The sequence below is a fragment of the Saccopteryx leptura genome, chromosome 8 (genome assembly GCF_036850995.1).
Source record: "Saccopteryx leptura isolate mSacLep1 chromosome 8, mSacLep1_pri_phased_curated, whole genome shotgun sequence".
NCBI classification, from domain to species: domain Eukaryota; kingdom Metazoa; phylum Chordata; class Mammalia; order Chiroptera; family Emballonuridae; genus Saccopteryx; species Saccopteryx leptura.
Window position 1 is genome coordinate 59996651 of NC_089510.1, and position 17898 is coordinate 60014548.

At 41.8% G+C, this 17898-nt stretch overlaps 1 protein-coding gene across 4 annotated transcripts in view; it reads left to right on the plus strand.

The window, feature by feature from the left end:
- The first annotated feature begins 12111 nt into the window (after nucleotides 1–12111).
- Nucleotides 12112–17898, plus strand: part of ATP13A5 (ATPase 13A5) — a 137556-nt gene continuing 131769 nt past the window's right edge. For all 4 annotated transcript variants that reach the window (XM_066347555.1, XM_066347558.1, XM_066347556.1 and 1 more), the window contains exon 1: nucleotides 12112–12263. In XM_066347555.1, coding sequence (XP_066203652.1) covers nucleotides 12201–12263 — 63 coding nt within the window. In that variant the 5' untranslated portion in view covers nucleotides 12112–12200. The remainder of the gene's footprint in view (nucleotides 12264–17898) is intronic.

The following is a 17898-nucleotide window of genomic DNA, read 5'->3' on the forward strand; positions in this document are numbered from 1 at the left end:
GACTGGGGATTGAACCTACAACCTCTGCATACCAAGGCGATGCTCCAACCAAATGAGCTATCTGGCCAGGGTTTCAGGCATCCCCAAACTACGGCCTGCGGGCCACATGCGGCCCCCTGAGGCCATTTATCCGGCCCCCCGCTGCACTCCCGGAAGGGGCACCTCTTTCATTGGTGGTCAGTGAGAGGAGCACTGTATGTGGTGGCCCTCCAACGGTCTGAGGGACAGTGAACTGGCCCCCTGTGTAAAAAGTTTGGGGACCTCTGGTTTAAGTACTGAATTCTTGACAAAAACAATCACATGATGGCTATGTTCAGTGGGGCAAACATTGCTACCAGCCAAAAATAAAAACATAGGATGGTGCTTAATATCTTGTATTCTTGAAGCTGGTTGAAAATTTATGCAAAAAACAACCCTTTTATACCTTAAGATATTCGTTCTAGTCCATCCTTCAGATAAGGGAAAAAAAGAGTAATTAATCCCTGACCACGGGAAGGTGTGAGTATCTCAAAGGAATCCTCATCTTGCCAACCAGGTTAGATCACCTGTAATTGATTAATAAGAAATCAACCAGCTTCAGGACATCAATTTAGAAGTTTGTATTCTTTTTAGGATAGATCTTGGGATCAAGTTCACTCTGTAATAGCTATATCCAGCTTGCAGCTTTGTAAATATTCCTCCTCCTGTGGAAGCTTCTTGAGTTGACAAATGGAATTGAACCCACTCTTTGAGCAGAGACAAGACCAATTTCAGAAATGCCTTTTCCCTTCTGTTCGGCACCCTTCACTGGGCTCAGTGGTAATCAGCGCTTTCAGCAGCAGAGAGGGGAGCAGAGTTGTGAGTTCAATGTTCACCAAGGTATTTATCTGACAGCACTGGGACATCTCTTTGGCCATATCAGACTCCAGTTCATGACTTACCTGACAAACATGGTTAACTCTTGACTCATTCTTGCTGGCACTTACTATGCTCAGCCAACAAGCCACACAACTGGCGGTCTGTGTAGATTTGTTCTTCAGACCAGTCATCTGGAAAGCCTTCCAGAATATTAAACAGACATTGTGTTTCTATGCAGCTCCTGAACACACAGGGTATGGTGCAATGTGGCATAAGCTCTGCCAAACCTAAAGTCCTTGACAATGTCAACACGTTTTCAGTAGCATGAGATGAACTATTAAAATCTCCTGGAACAACCTTAATATCTTAGGCAGAAAGAATGGTTAGAACAAATTCAAGGTGGTAGCATAGAAAATTTTAAATTAAGGAGAGAAGGAACCGGAAGCTTTAAAGGGAGAGTAATGAGTAACAGCCAGGTGAGAGAATGAAAGGATGAAATCTGCATTTACATAGCAGGTGGTCTCCCCCTTCCAAAAAATAGGTTGATGGTGCACAGATCTAGGGGGGGCATACAAATATTAGGAACACTTAGTTCTTTTCTGAAGGTGAACCCAGAAACAGACACTGAGACATGGATTTGTTTTGTAAAAGAAGTATGCCTGGGAGAAAAAGGTAAGGGAGTGGAGGAAGACACAAATAAAAATGTGATTTTGGGAAAAGTCTTACCTTGACCCAATGCTGTCAGGGATCTTTGGAATGCGAACTTCACCTCAGTGTCCCAGGTCTTGGCAAGAGGAAGTGCTGTAGACTCCAGCCTCAGCCATGGGCTCGGGGTTGTTTGGGAGGGTGGGTGTGGGAAGAAAACTTCAGGCACTTTGGGGCCTTTGCTGGGATGGGCAAAGGGGCTCAAGGTCAATCCTCTGCAGAGCTGCAGGTACAGCTCATTAGAAGCAAACACACAAATGCCTGTGGAGGTATTGAAGGTATCCAGAGGAATTGGAACAGACCGCAGACAATATCTGCCATAGTTCTAGTTTTCAGTCTGCCACTGACCATCATAAATGAAAAACTCCCTGAGCATCCACCTAACCTGAAAAATGGAATATTGCAAAGCAGACTGCCTTGTTTGAAAAAGTGACCTATTCATTTACACAGTATTTATTGAGCACCTGCCATATCTGCGACTCCCTGAGCTAAATGCTTGGATGTGAAAATGAATGGTTCTTTCCCTTGAATGTGATAAGAACCATTTTTCACTTATGTATAAGAAGCTATGGAAATGGTCCCAAGGCAAAATCGGTGGATCAAGGACAGTGAGGACCACCAAGCCTGGGACACATAAAGCGTTAGAAAAAAAGCACTGACTCAATAATAGAGTAAAACAATTAATACTTATTTAATGACTAAAGAGAATAGGTTTTGAAAATTCCAAACAGAAGCAATTATAAACACAGAACAATTGCTTCAATGGCCCACACCAAATTACAGTATCTGCAATGCATAAAGCTAATTGTATGGTAAAGCCCAAGTAGAGCCTAGGATTTATCCAAGTTCTGGTACTTACTTCCCATGAGGGCCATGAAAAAGCTAGTTCGGCTGCCTAACTTGTGCCTCTACCCTTCTGGAGAGCAGCGGGAGGGGCAGCCATGCCTAGAATAGGAGCAGAAATGAGAACCCCAGGGAAAAGTCGTTAACAAAAGAGGGAAGCCTTTTTCCCATTGATCAGGAGTCAGCCATAATTGGGTGAGGCGAAACATTTCTTTCTTCTTTGTCTCACATGCTCTAATCAGAAGTCCCTGGACTGCCTTGTTTTCATTACAGTTGACACATTTCAGCAATCAATCACTTTCGAACATCATAACTTTTGCCACTTCTTTGTGACTCAGTCTAGAAAGATTGTATAGTTCTAAGAATCTATCCATTCCTGTAGGTTGTTGAATTTGGTGACATATAGTCTTTCATAATATTCTACTATGATCTGTTGTATATCTACAATGTCTGTGGTAATTTCTCCTCTTTCATTTCAGATTTTGTTTATATGAGTCCTTCTTTTTTCCTTAGTGAGTCTAGCCAGTGGTTTGTCGATTTTATTGATCTTTTCAAAGAAACCGTTCTTTGTTGTATTAATTTCAGCATTATTCACAGTTGTCAAGACATAGAAACAACCAAAGTGTCCCTCAATAGAGGACTGGACAAAGAAGATGTGGTTCATATTTACAATGGAATACTCAGCCATAAGAAATGATGACATAGTGACATTCACAACAACATGGATGGATCTTGAGAACATGATACTGAGTGAAATAAGTAAATCAGAAAAAGCTAAGAACTGTATGATTTCACACATATATGGATATAAAACTGAGACTCATGGGCATAGATAAAAGTGAAGTGGTTACCAGGGAAAAAGGGGTGTGGGGGAGGGGTACATGGGGGACCAGGTAGGGGCAAGGGTGTGAAGAGGGACAAATATAAAGTGAACGGAAAATGATTTGACTTTGGGTGATGGGTATACAACATAATCAAGAGCTCAAATGCTATAGAAATGTTTACCTGAAACCTATGTACTCTTATTGATCAGTGTCACTGTGTTAAAGTTAATTTTCTAAATAAAATTTAAAAAATTTTTAAAAAGTCTTTTTGCCTGACCAGGCAGTGGCACAGTGGATAGAGCGTTGGACTGGGATACGGAGGACCCAGGTTTGAGACCCTGAGGTCACCAGCTTGAGCGCGGGCTCATCTGGTTTGAGCAAAGCTCACCAGCTAGGACCCAAGGTCACTCAAGTAAGGGGTTACTCAGTCTGCTAAAGGCCCACAGTCAAGGCACATATGAGAAAGCAATCAAGGAACAACTAAGGTGTCACAACGAAAAACTGATGATTGATGCTTCTCATCTCTTTCCGTTCCTGTCTGTCTGTCCCTATCTATCTCTCTCTCTGACTCTCTCTCTCTCTGTCCCTGTAAAAAATAAAAATAAAATAAAATAAAAATAAATAAATAAATAAATAAGTCTTTTGCCAACAGATTCTGAATCACCCAGTTTCTATAAGAGGAGGACACCTTAAAGGATCCAGTTAAGCAATGAACGGTTTACATGTCTGTGACCAACGAACCTTGAACCTGTCAGTGAGAGAAGAGCTCGTCAAAGCCCTTTTATAACATGGGTCACAAGAGCAGCTGGAAGGAAGTAGAGAACACAGAAGATTCACATGCAGGAGCATGGCTCTGGCAGAATGGGCTCAAGGGCAGGCTTCTAGCCTCAATCCTCTCTGGATTCTCCTGTTCGAGCCTAGAACAGATCACACATGTGGGCAGAAAGAACTGAGAGAGCTGAAGAGTTTGGGGAGCTACTGTGCCACCTCCACGGAATGCTTTTGTGCAAACCAGGGGTCCCCAAAGTGCATGAGGCCCCCTGAGGCCATTTATCTGGCCCCTGCCGCACTTCTGGAAGGGGCACCTCTTTCATTGGCGGTCAGTGAGAGGAGCATAGTTCCCATTGAAATACTGGTCAGTTTGTTGATTTAAATTTACTTGTTCTTTATTTTAAATATTGTATTTGTTCCCGTTTTGTTTTTTTATTTTAAAATAAGATATGTGCAGTGTGCACAGGGATTTGTTCATAGTTTTTGTTATAGTCCGGCCCTCCAATGGTCTGAGGGACAGTGAACTGGCCCCTGTGTAAAAGTTTGGGGACCCCTGGTGCAAACCATTCAAAATCTAGTTCCTTAACTGGACCATTCAGATCTCCATTCCCTGGCCCCAATCCCCCGCCCCCAGGCTCTTTTTTTGAAAAGAATGAAACAGAGCACACATCGCAAATATTATTGAAATCCTTTTGTATGGTTAAGTGCAAATTTTAGTTCATACTTAAATTACTAATAATTTGAGTAATAGCTTTAAAATTAAAAATTATTTTGCTTTTCAAATTTTTAATTGTTTTAAAACTAAAGAATAGGTCAAGAAAATAAAATATTGCAGGTATTTAGAACTATTTAATATTGTCCAAATTTTACTTTTTGCAGATGTTTTGATTTCAATAAAATGCATTTATTAGTTACTGCAATGTTACTGTTAATTATAGTGTGTGTATTTTTTCTTCTTTTGTAAACATACATTCATATGATTCAAAGGTATTAACTCATTACTTCTTCTTTTATGTCCAGGAAGATGTATTTTACATCTCATTTTAAAAAATTATTTTTACTGGCATATTTATACTACAAAATTCAATAAAAAACCATTTTTGTGCCTATGTATGTTTATTTTCTAGTCATTCTTGTCATTCATTTCATCACATTAAGTGAAAAACATTTGTCATATAAAGGAAGAGGTATAAAGAGTGATCTACTTTGGGTGCCAAATAAGTTACACCACTGCCTCTTCACCTCAAGTCCTCTGACTGTGACCCTCGCCCACAGCACTCCAAGCTCACTGGCTTCCTTCTGGGCCTCCAGCTTCAGGGTTTTGACACTTGATATTTCCTTTATCTGAAACCCTCTTTGCCCAGGTAAGCTCAAGCCTGAGCCTTAACGTCACTTTTTCAGCAGTACTTTCCCTGACCACCTTAATTAAAATGCAGTTTCACATTCCCTTCCACCCCTCTCACTCCTGACCCCTGCTGGCATGGCCTATTGAATTCCTAACCTATCTCTCTCAGAGGCAGTATCACTGTCTGCCCAATAGCGAAGTTGGTTTTGTCATTCTCTCCCCACTGAAATGTCACCTCTGGTGGCGCAGTGCCTTTTGATTGCTTTGATCATTGTCATCCTCCCAACTCTTTCATCAGTCTCTTATAGAAAGAAAGAGCTCAGTAAGTATCATTCAGTAAGTTAATGAAGAACTATAAAATGAAGGAATCAGATTAGATACAGGGTAAGCAAATCTGATGTAAGTGAAATTTTATACACATGTACACATACATGTGTGTTATTCTTGGGAGGGAGAAAATCTACAAAGTTCAGATTCTCAAAGTTCTCTGTGACCCATGAAAGTGAATGAGCTACAGACTTCAAGACACCTTAGCAAGTCCCTTGCACTACTGGATTCTGAGCGTTTCTCTCTCTGTCTCCATCTGTCTCTTCTGCCTCTTTCCATGTCTTCCCCTGTAGCAGAGTCACATTTTAGTGCTGTTTCTTTATCACTCGGGGCAGGATTAGTGTCTAATTCATTCCCCTCTCCTCTTTGATCTTAACCCTGGTGTGAGAGCTTAGAAGCTGTTTGCTAAATGAATTAACAGGACAGGAAAAAACTCAGGAGTAATTAGAAGATCACTTTTCACAGTTTGGGCTCTTTTTTGTTCCCAGATAAGATAGCTTTTATTTCTAATCATCTAAGTTTTGACATATTCACCAAATTCTCAATCTGCTGATCTCTTAAATAGAACTTCAAGGCAAGGAGTAGAAAAGGCCATACCATGCCTTCATCTTGAATAGCCCATTTTTGTGTTTGCTAAAGGGAGCACCCTCTGCTCTGTTTTGATCTGTAGAGAATAGTTGTTGTGGTGCAGTGGTGATTAGGGTTGGAAGGGGTAAGGGTTGGTTGATTCTGCTTATAAATAGATTAAGTACAATTAAAAAGTACAGATTTGCTAACATCTTTAAATCTGTATTTCAAATAGAAGATTTAGTCATGTATTGAAAGTCAAGGGTTTTCCTAAGCTGTGGTAGTTACAATGAGCTCACTAGGTCACTTAATCAGATATAATATTCCACTCCACACCCTGTCACATGATATTAGTGTCTCTCAGGTATGCTGCCCCTTAACCTTCAATCACCAACGCCTTACTCTTTTCCACCTTGTATAGCAATCACCTCTGCATGGTTTTGCCTTTTTCACCAGACCTTGAGTCCCCCAAGGAATAGGATCCAATCTAATCCATCCCTTTATCCCTCACTGAGATCATTATAGGACCTTTGTGGGAGAGACTGCTAGATGACCACCAAATTCATTTCCTCTTCATCCTGACCCACATGTAGACCACATATCCTGGTCAACCATGCAGCTGAGTGTGGTCATTTAATTGAACTCTAGCCAATCTTTTAGCACAAGTACACAGTATCTTTTCTAGGACCGGTTCCATAAAAACTTTCATTGATTACCTTCATGCATCCCCTTTTCATAAAATCACAGCAGCTAAAGATGGAAAGACCCTAAGCTTCTGAATCATTGCTTGAATGAGACGCCCCTCTGTCCTTGTCAAAAGTATTCAGAAGAGGCAGGAGGTTTTGGCTTGAAACAGATGACAAAGATTTACTCAAGGGTCTTATGGTTTGTGAACCAGAAACACAACTAGGCAGTATTCTTTATTTTATTCTATTTGTGTGTATGTGTGTGTGTGACAGAGACAGAAAGACAGAGAGAGGGACAGGTAGGGAAAGACAGACAGGAAGGGAGAGAGATGAGAACCATCAAGTCTTTGTTGTGGCTCCTTAGTTGTTCATTGATTGCTTTCTCATATGTGCTTTGATCAGGGGGCTACAGAAGACTAAGTGGCCCCTTGCTCAAGCCAGTGACCTTGCACTCAAGCTGGTAAGCCTGTGCTGAAGTCAGATGAGCTCGCACTCAAGTCTTGGGGTTTTGAACCTGGGTCCTCTGCATCCCAGTCCAACACTCTATCCACTGCCACCGCCTGGTCAGGCCTAGGCAGTGTTCTGAAGGAGAAAGAAAACTCTGAGAGTTTTATTGTAAAAAGTAGATTCTTGAGAAAACTCAGTTCTACATCTTAGCCCCTAGATGGTTCAAGATCGTATTCATCAGAAATTCCATGATATCCATCAGATATGCCATGGTATAACATTTTCTTTGAGGCCATTGAGATAATTATTTTGATATTTGGCGTATGTTCAGGCATTAACACATAACACACTAATGTACATTCAGGAAGCGATGTAGGACTGGAAAATTCAAAAGTTTAAGTTCCCAGAGTCAGTTAAAACTAGGATAATTATTTTCTTATGTCTCAGTCCACTTAAAGTTAATAATTGAGTGAGCAGTTTGGCCACAGTGTCTTTATTTTATTTTTTACTCTTTTCTTACACTGCTCCACTGCACCACAGTGCCCTCCCACCACCATAAACTTAGACGCACATTCCCACACTAAACCACCAAAAATGTATTGTTTGTTGTTGTTGTAGCAGTCAGCTTAACTAAACAGTCTTCCCATGCAGGCAATTAACAATAGTTGTGAAAATGAAATCTCCATAAATTTCTGGTGGTTGGTAGAGAAAGCAGCAAGAGAGCTTTGAAATCTCGATAAACCATCCAAATCTGGAGTAGATTTCTTGTGTCATGGGGAAGTGGGGCCAGGAAATCTTGTGCCTGCCAAGTCAGAGGGTGAGTTGTGATTCTAATACACTACCATGTCTCTTGCTTCTTTATTTATGAGCCTTGTGGACTAGAGGTGGAGATACCCCTTCTCTCTTAATCCATATAATCCCTCATTCCTCTACTTCTCGAGAATCAGAGCAGGGTTCTAGAGAATTTATAGCAGAAGAGGAGGGAGTATATTCTGGTGAAATAAACTGGACTAGCGGTAAGAGATATATGGCTCTGAGTCCTGAATCTGTCCTTATTTTGCTGTGTAGCTTTGAACAAACTTCTTTTCTGTTTCTATGTTTCTTTTTTGTTTTCTGGAAATTATGTTTGAGTCTGAGGTTGTCAAGGGAGATGAGATACTCTCAATCATTTACTTCCTCCAACTTCACTCTGGATGGGAGGCCCTTTAACGCTCTAAGACTTGGCTTCTGGGGAAATCATCAGTTCTTTAGGTTCCTGGTGAAATGGGGCACGAATCAGACACTAATCCTGCCCTTGTGAGTTCCCAGCTTGGAGGAAGCCACTCCCACCCACTCAGAGGCTGCTTCTCCCACAAGAAACCTTCTCACCTCTGCCCTTCCTGCCCCTATCCCCTGCTATATACGTAAACACAGTAAGTGGCTCTGTCACCCTTGAAGGGGCTGGTTAAGATGTAGGTATGACTGACTCTCTCTTGCTTATGGGCATCAGACAGCAGATCCTTCAAGCTTTAGTAATTGTTGCAGGTTCTCCCAGGAGGTTGGGTTTAGAGTGATTATTTTCTCTGCAGAGCATGTCCTCTGGTGGCCAAAGCAAGTGCTCAGTACCTAAAGAATGTCAAGATTATCTAATACAAACCTTAAGCTAATGACAATTATCTGTAGGGTGAATAGGCCTGATGTTAGCATGTGCACATCTGGATCTGAGAAGCTGTTACTTCCAAGACATTTATGAACAGTTTTGCCGAACTGAAAGAACATTTGTTCCCAGGTCTTGGCTAATAAAGAGAGTCCTTTTGGCAATACATACATCACCCCAAAATTGGATCAATCAGTTTGACTTGGTTTTTAAGCTCTTTATGGCCGGGCATATCTCTGTCTATATTTTAATGTCATGGCTCAATCATTCCCCTTTCTCTCTATTCTCAACCCCTACTTTGATTTCTCTTGATTACCCCAGGCACCCCTATATTTTATCACCTTTCTTGAACCTTGTCACACATTCCTCCCTTCTGTTCTCTGGCCTACAGTGTGCTTACCTTCTGCCACTGTCTCCCATTCCTTTTAGCTGGTTAACTTCTGCTCATCTTTCCGAGGTCAGCAGAGATGTCACTTCTCTCAGGAAGCTGTTCTTATCCCGTGAAGTCTGAGTTTGATGTCCTTCCTATGTAAGAGGCTGTTTACTTGTCTCTCTCTCAGGACATTAAACTCCTTTGTCCACTATCATTACATAGTAATTTTCATACACTTTATGATCTAAAATGGCTGCTACACTCCAAGCATTGCATCCTCACACATACCTTTGAAAGAAAGAAAGAGTACAAAGGATGGGGAAAATTTCTCTTTCATCAATCATATAATCTTTCCCAGAAGATTCTAGCCTCCACTGTCTTTCCTGTGTATTTCATTGTTGAGAACTGGGTCACACACTCACTTTTAGACAAATCATGACTCATCCTTGGTGCTTTTATCTGAAGTCATTCTGGCCAGACAAAGCAGGTGTTTTTAGTAAAAATATGAGTGAATACCTGAAAAGTAAGAAGGGACTGATGACTTCCCCTCAAACCTTTTATTAGGTTTTACTAGAATCCAGATATCTTTTCTCTAAATCTGAGTTTGACCTCAGATTAGTGTTACTTAAAAATGCCCCATTTGCCCAGGCCGGCTGGCTCTGTGGTAGAGCGTCGGCCTGGCATGCAGAAGTCCCGGGTTCGATTCCCGGCCAGGGCACACAGGAGAAGCGCCCATCTGCTTCTCCGCCCCTCCCCCCTCCTTCCTCTCTGTTTCTCTCTTCCCCTCCCGCAGCCGAGGCTCCATTGGAGCAAAGATGGCCCGGGCGCTGGGGATGGCTCCTTGGCCTCTGCCCCAGGCGCTAGAGTGGCTCTGGTCGCGGCAGATTGACGCTCCGGAGGGGCAGAGCATCACCCCCTGGTGGGCAGAGTGCCCCCTGGTGGGCGTGCCAGGTGGATCCCGGTCGGGCGCATGCGGGAGTCTGACTGTCTCTCCGCGTTTCTAGCTTCAGAAAAAAAAAAAAAAAATGCCCCATTTGTGCCTGACCAGACAGTGGCACAGTGGATGAGTGTCGGACTGGGATGCGAAGGACCCAGGTTTGAAAGCCTGAGGTCACTGGCTTGAGCATGGGATCATAGACATGACCCCATGTTCACTGGCTTGAGCCCAAAGGTTGCTGATGGGCTTGAACTGCCTTGAGCAAGGGGTCTGCTATACCCCCCCCCCACCCCTAGTCAAGGCACATATGAAAAAGCAATCAACGAACAACTAAGATGCCACAATGAAGAATTGATGCTTCTCATCTCTCTCTTTTCCTGCCTGTCTGTCCCTATCTCTCTCTCTCCCTCTCTCTCTCTCTCTCTGTGTGTCAGAAAAATAGTCTCATTTATGTTGGCACATTATTCTTTAGCGTAGATATCTCAATTAGCATCTCTGGCATGAAAAGCTGTACTTATTTGTTTATTTTCATCAGTCACTTCTAGTGACTCTCTCTTGAACTTCAAGGTGAGCACTGGTTTCCCCTCAGGATGACCCAGGACTATTTCAAGCAGTAGAAAGAATCAAGTATAGTCCTCTAGTAACCTATATTCTTAGTAAATTTTCCTCCATGGCCAAAGTGGCAAGGATTTTGTTCCGTGGACTAGATGCAATAAAAAAGCAATAAAATAATAAAAGTGTTTATCATGAACAAATTAACTAAACTTTGGCCCTCACTGTTTGGCTCAGCAATAGAGCATTGACCCAGTGTGTGGATGTTCCAGGTTTAATCCCCAGTCAGGGCACACAGGAGAAGTGACTATCTGCTTCTCTTCACCTTTCTCTCTCTCTCTTTTTCCCTCCCGAAGTCATGGCTCGAACAATTTGAGCAAAGTTGCCCTGGATACAGAGGTTGGTTCCATGGCCTCCACCTCAGGAGCTAAGAAATAGCTCCAGTTGCAATGGATCAAGGGCCCCAGATGATCAGAGTATCGCCCCCTAGTGGGCTTACTGGCTGGATCCCATTTGGGGCACCTGAGGAATTCTGTCTCTGCCTCCCTTCCTCTCGCTAAAGAAAAAAGAAAAAAGAAAAAAATTGTAAACTAAAAGAGGAAAGTGAAAGAAATCAAATTATTATTATATTTACTATTTAAAAGCTTGTTTCTTTTTTATTATTATGGTTATGATGATGATGATGATGATGATGAATATTTATCTCTTACTGAGTATGAAAAGAGAAAATACCATCTTAAATCCTCATATCACTTTATAATTATTATGGACATTTTATAAAGAAACCTAAAATTCCAATTTTAAATTTTTGTCCAGGTACATCAGTAGAACAGGGGTTAGAATTCAGAGTTTTCTGGTTCCAAATAATTTCTACATTTCTAGTCATGAGCCAGCATCTCTTCCTTCAATTTTCATTGTCACACTCAATATGCCCATTTCTTTTTCAAAGTCCATGCTGTTTTTCTTCATTTCTCATTTGTTCATCTTGTTGTCTCGGGTTGGTCAGAAATTAGTCATTCTCATTCATTGGTTGAGACATTTATAGCCAGCATATCTAGTTCAGCAGCTTAAGTCTGCACACGCTCTCATCTAAGCAAATACGTACTAGGGAAAAAGAAAAAAAAATCCACACCAAGCAGATAGATTAACAGACCAATCCTGTGGTTGGGGAGAGTATTTCTTTTCTTTTCTTTTTTTTTTGTTTTGTTAGCATAATAGGTGAGGTGTTTGCCGAGAGATTTTAAACACCTGAGAGCAGCAGTGACAAGTAGTGACTGTTCAGAGCTCTCCTAAGCCTTGGCGGGTTTGGCCTTTCCCTGAGGAATTAATTAGCTAGGAGGTCCAGTTTAGATGGAGGAGAAAAGTAAGAAGGACCATCGGGTATTGCTTAACCAAGGAGAAGAGAATGAATTGGTGAGTCTTCCATTCTTTTTGTTACAGTGTTCTCAGAGTACCCAGGCTGTGGGCAGGGGCTGTGGAGATGGTGCTGGCTTTAGGACCTGGTGAGGTTTTAGTCTGGGAAGGCTCCTTGGTATCCTAGGGCACAGTTTTATAGTGGGGACACCTGCAGGGGCTGAGGTTCAAGGATGACTCTCTTGCCATCCTTAAATGCATTGGACTCTGTGGAGCTTTCTTCTCAGACATTTTGCAGAGTAATCAGGTGCACTCCTACATGGTGCATTGAGGTCTTCCTTCCTTATCTTCTGGGTCTTAATGTAATTGGACAAACTCAGGCAAAAACTGGAACTATTTATTATTATTATGTTTTTGGTATGTATGTATAATTTAGACTTAGTGTGCTTTGGACTAGTGCACAGAGAGACTTTAAGCACCAAGTACTGAGAAGGAATAGATTGTGATCTGGGGTTTAGAGCATATTAAAAGAAAGTTCTCACTTCCACAATTCTTTTTCTCCTGCTGCCTCTTCCACCAAACATATGTAAATCTTGACAAATAATTATTGTAAGCTTGCAAACTCCTATAGTCTCTATTTGGTACTGATGAGTCTACCTTTATTATTTTATTTGATTTGCAGAACTCAGTGAAGAAATTAATCCAATTTCATAGGAAAGAAATCTGAGACCAAGAGGCTGAATAACTTGCCCAAGGTCCCCAACCTGCAAGGGACAGGCTGGTATTGAACCCACTCCTTCCTCTTTATTCCCTGTGTTGTTCATGCTGCAATAGTGTCTTTAGTAGGCAAGAGCAAGGGAGACAAAAAAAAAGGATGACTGGTTAGAGAAGGTGTCCTGGGGGCAGAAACGAGCCAGAAGGGTGTCAGTTTCCTGTCTGGCTTTATGTTTACCTGAATTCTGTGGGAAATTCATCCATCCAGCCCTGTTTATTAACCTAAGGAAGAGAAATGATTTAGTAACTTTCATTGTCCAATATGACAGCCGTTGCCACATCTGGGTTTTGAGTATGTACTAGAAATATAGCTAGTTTGAAATGAGAGGCTCTATAGTGTAAAATACTCACAGGATTTTGAAGACTTAGTAAAAAAAAGTGTAAAATATCTTACTAATAATTTTTATGTTGGTTACACGTTGAAATGATAGTTTGGATTTGTTGGGTTAAATAAAATATATTACAAAAGTTAACTACTTTTTACTTCCTTAATGTTACTGCTAGGAAATTTAAAAAACAAACATGGCTCACATCAGTTTGTCATTGATTTTGACAATGCTAAGGTACTTTAAAAATGTTCAGACTGGCCCTGGCTGGTTGGCTCAGTGGTAGAGCGTTGGCCTGGCGTGCAGAAGTCCCAGGTTCGATTCCCGGCCGGGGCACACAGGAGAAGCGCCCATCTGCTTCTCCACCCCTCCCCCTCGCCTTCCTCTCTGTCTCTCTCTTCCCCTCCCGCAGGGGAGGCTCCACTGGAGCAAAGATGGCCCCGGGCGCTGGGGATGACTCCTCCGCCTCTGCCCCATGCGCTAGAGTGGCTCTGGTCGCAACAGAGCGACGCCCCGGAGGGGCAGAGCATCGCCCCCTGGTAGGCAGAGCGTCGCCCCCTAGTGGGTGTGCCGGGTGGATCCCGGTCGGGCGCATGCGGGAGTCTGTCTGACTGTCTCTCCCTGTTTCCGGCTTCAGAAAAATACAGAAAAAAAAAAAAAAAAAGTTCAGACTGAAGGGATTCGCAGAATGAAAACCTACTCACCTGTGTTCACTGTTGGCCAGCTCTGTGCTGGTACTGATGATCAGCATGTAAATGAGTGTTCACAAAAAATCTCATATTGCTTTTTATTTTTCTCTATGTTCTCTATTGGTAAAGTTTACACCGTAGTGTTTTAATTCTTTTAATCATGAGAAGGCATGGGTAAAAAGACATCAAATAACAGGCCAGCCATCACCAAAAAACCCCCTTTTTTTGTTAGTGGTCATACACTTCTAGAGACACCCACCAAAAAAACTCTATTAAGAATCCCATCATGCAGAGATGTCATGTTGGCAGGGCATGTTGGGAAGGGAGAGGGGCTGTGGATTCTTCCTTTGTAAGATCTGCTTGTGCGCCTGGACACAGAGCCCCAGTGCAAATCCTGTTCAGGTTAATCAGAACACTGGGTGAGTCAGATAGGCCTGGAGGGAACAGGGTCACCTGGGTGCACAAGTCAAGAGGAATCTGCTCCCTCACTCCGGCAACTGCTGTCCTGCAAGCTAACAGGTCCAGGGCTGTCCGCGCTTTAGAGTTTGAAAGGGAAGTCAAAAGTGCTTACAGCCTTATATATTTTGGAAACAAATTCTTGTGTGTGTGTGTGTGTGTGTGTGTGTGTGTGAGAGAGAGAGAGAGAGAGAGAGAGAGAGAATTGGTAAGCCAAACTGAACTTGGGCGTGGTCCAGTCCTAGCCTTTGTCGCTGTCAGCTCATGACTTTTACAGCCCCCTACTTGTTAGTACTTTGGCAAGGGCTCTCCACGGCCCACTCTGACTTCTATTTGCATTCATCATTTGAAGTGAACAATCACTTGTGAACATGTAGAGCATTTGAGGTGAAATGACACACTGTTCATTTTCAATGTATAAATTATATTAATAAATTCCTTCCATCACACACCCACAAAGAACCTAAGCAGCTAGGGAGGGCGGTGAGATTATTTCAATGCAGTGCGGAGCATTTTGCCGAGCTCAGCATGGTTATGGAGCATTGCACTAGCCTCCAGAGTTGCACCTTGCTGTCATTCTTGTCTGCTGTTCTCCGGCCCTAACTCCTTCAGGAGAGGGAGCAGCTAACACTTAGTGCATAAAGCATGGTGCTAGGCACTTGACAACAGTATTTCATGTCACTTTCACAACAGCTTCTATGACACATACTTTCTGTTGTCTGTCCCAACTCCTCCCTCCCACGACTCATCCTCCCTATTACTAACAAGCTCCACTGGTCTTCTTTTCCTTCTCCGCTCATTTCCTAAACATTTGCTCTGCTCAGATATTTCATTAGCCTCTCCAATCACAGTCAGATTTTCTTGTCTTTCCTTGAGGTTTATCCATAGCTTCATTAAGAGCCCACAGATCCTTCACCACATCCGACTTTAAATGATCCTGGAGCCCTCTGGCTATGTAGCCCAATGCCTAGCAGAATGGGTTTCGGTCTCAGGCAGACCTGGATTTGAATTCTGTTCCTGTTAGGCAAGTGACCTCTCCCAGTCACTTGTAAAGTGTGGATACTAACACTTACCATACAGAATTGTGGTGAGGATTAAATGAGGTAATACAGCCTTTCCAAAAATATCTTCTGTAGAACAATATTGTTAATGGGTGTTATTCTAAAAGTTTCCTTTGTCACCATATCAATTAAATTTGAGAAATACTAGTTGAGCAGATGAGCTCATAAGAGCAGGGACTCCTAGAGTCTTTAATACAATATCATGGTTCTTTGTGAATTTCTAAGAGGGTCATTATTATGTGTCCCATTTGGTACACTTATGCATGGAATCATTCCTCTGGGTGTGTGCAGATTCTTTTATGACTACTGTTTCATGGAACCATCACAGGAAAGGGTGGGAGGTTCTCAATGAATGAAACTGTTGTTTTATCATTATTACTGTTCTGGGAGAACAAGCCATTATATATCTCCTTAGCCAGGCCATCTAGAGGTACCTTATGTGCATATCAATCTCTGTTTTGGGTTCCTCTCTGGTCACACTTGCTGCATTTACTTTGTAGAGAGATGGTTTTGATCCTGCCCCTGAGAGAGTTGCAAAGCCCAAACGTTCCATCAGTGCTCTCTCTCTGCACAGAACTCCCCCTACACACACACACACACACACACACACAGTGTCAAAATTACAAAGGGGAACAGCCCAGAAGGCAAGATGAAGTACACAGGCTGATAGGAGAACACCCTGCTGGAGCCCTGCTCCAGCTGGTCCAGGGGTCCCCAAAGGAATGGACGGCGTCAATGAGAAATGAGCGAGAGAACCAAACTCTTTAGTTCATCTGCCAGGCATCTCTGCAAATGGCTAGTATAGCTTTATCTTTATACACTAAGGTATAATCATATGTTATGTAGAATACATTGATTAATAGTTATTTTTGCTTTAATAATATAAATATTCTAGGAAGAGGTTAGTACATTTCTTTAAGCTGTAAATCAGGTGGTAAGCCATTCTAAGTACAGTTACACAATACCTTGAGCAGCAACAACAATATTGGCATCAGCCTTACACAGGCTTCTAAAAGGTCACTACTGATTAATAACTACTTTACCTAGTGGCCTATTGTCTAGTAAAATTATGATTGTCTACTACTTTCATCTACTAGTTAAGTTCTAACTTTATTTTTCTCAGAACGTTCCACTACCTGAAGTCAGGTATGTAAGAGGAACGGAAGGAATAGAGGAAGCCTGTACTCTGAGACAGCAGGTCTGGGCTTTTGTCAAGGCTGCACTGCTGACTGTAGTTGTGGACACTGTTAGACCTTGTTAGTTGCCTGATCATAAGGTTTGTAAGGGTGAAAATGGGAAAAAGGCTATGAAAGTATAAAGCATTCATTTACATACAGCAAGTCATGACTTATGATGCATAATTTGAAAAAATGCAGAAATACATATATTAATGAAAACGATGTCGAGAATATTACCCTTTCTCTGATTAAACTTGGGGAATGATAATTGTTTGAGGTCTACCATTATAAAAAACAACTAATATGAAGAGTTGGTAAGAAAAGTCAGAAACTTTGAACATTTGAATTATTTTAAACAGTGTTGTATACTCCTCATCTTCCATTAAAGGACATCCCCTCCCCCCCAAAAAACACTCAAAATATAATATTAAAATTGAAAATGAAAAAGTTAGCCCTATTGGATCTCTCCCGTCTTCAGTCAAATTTATATTAACAGCTTGAATGATGGCAAACATATCTCATCTTCAAATGACAGCTCACTATGAAGGAAAGACAGCTATATAGTTGATAGAATCAAGATTTAAAATGTTCTCTAGGCTGGATTGTAGGAGAGAAATTGGCAGTGCTACGTATTAGGCCTCAGTATATGAGCACCTAATCCACATATTAACCCTTGAGTTTTTAAATTATTATCAAAATACAAGGTGAGAGAATAAATGACTTGGGCTTAGTAGATATTCATGAAACATCCATTGAAGCGTTTTTTTTTTATGGCTGTATTTTAGTTGCCAATATGTTAAAGTTATAAAAAAAAAGTCCGTCCTTGGATGACTTAACAAAAGTTTGTTCTGAAGAACAAAAGAAATAATAGTGCTACTTATGTTCTGTACTATTTAGGGTACATCTAGGAAGTTATATTTAATTCTAAGATTCATACAAGAAGTGTAGTGTATTTGAAAGGCTATCTGAATATCACAACTGAGAAGTGTTTTAAAGATGTTGGGAGCAGTTCCTCAAAGAACAAGCATAGTGGTTGTCTTCCAGTAGTCACGTGGTTGATGTGGAGAACAGAGTACGTTCCAGCCTGATTTATCTTCTTTCTGGCAGAGCTCCCTAACCACCTGTCTTGGAAGAATCCTAACATGACACCCCTCCAGTGACTTTTGCCCTTGCATGATCTCCTCCTGTCCTCCTGATGAGTGTGGGCAGAA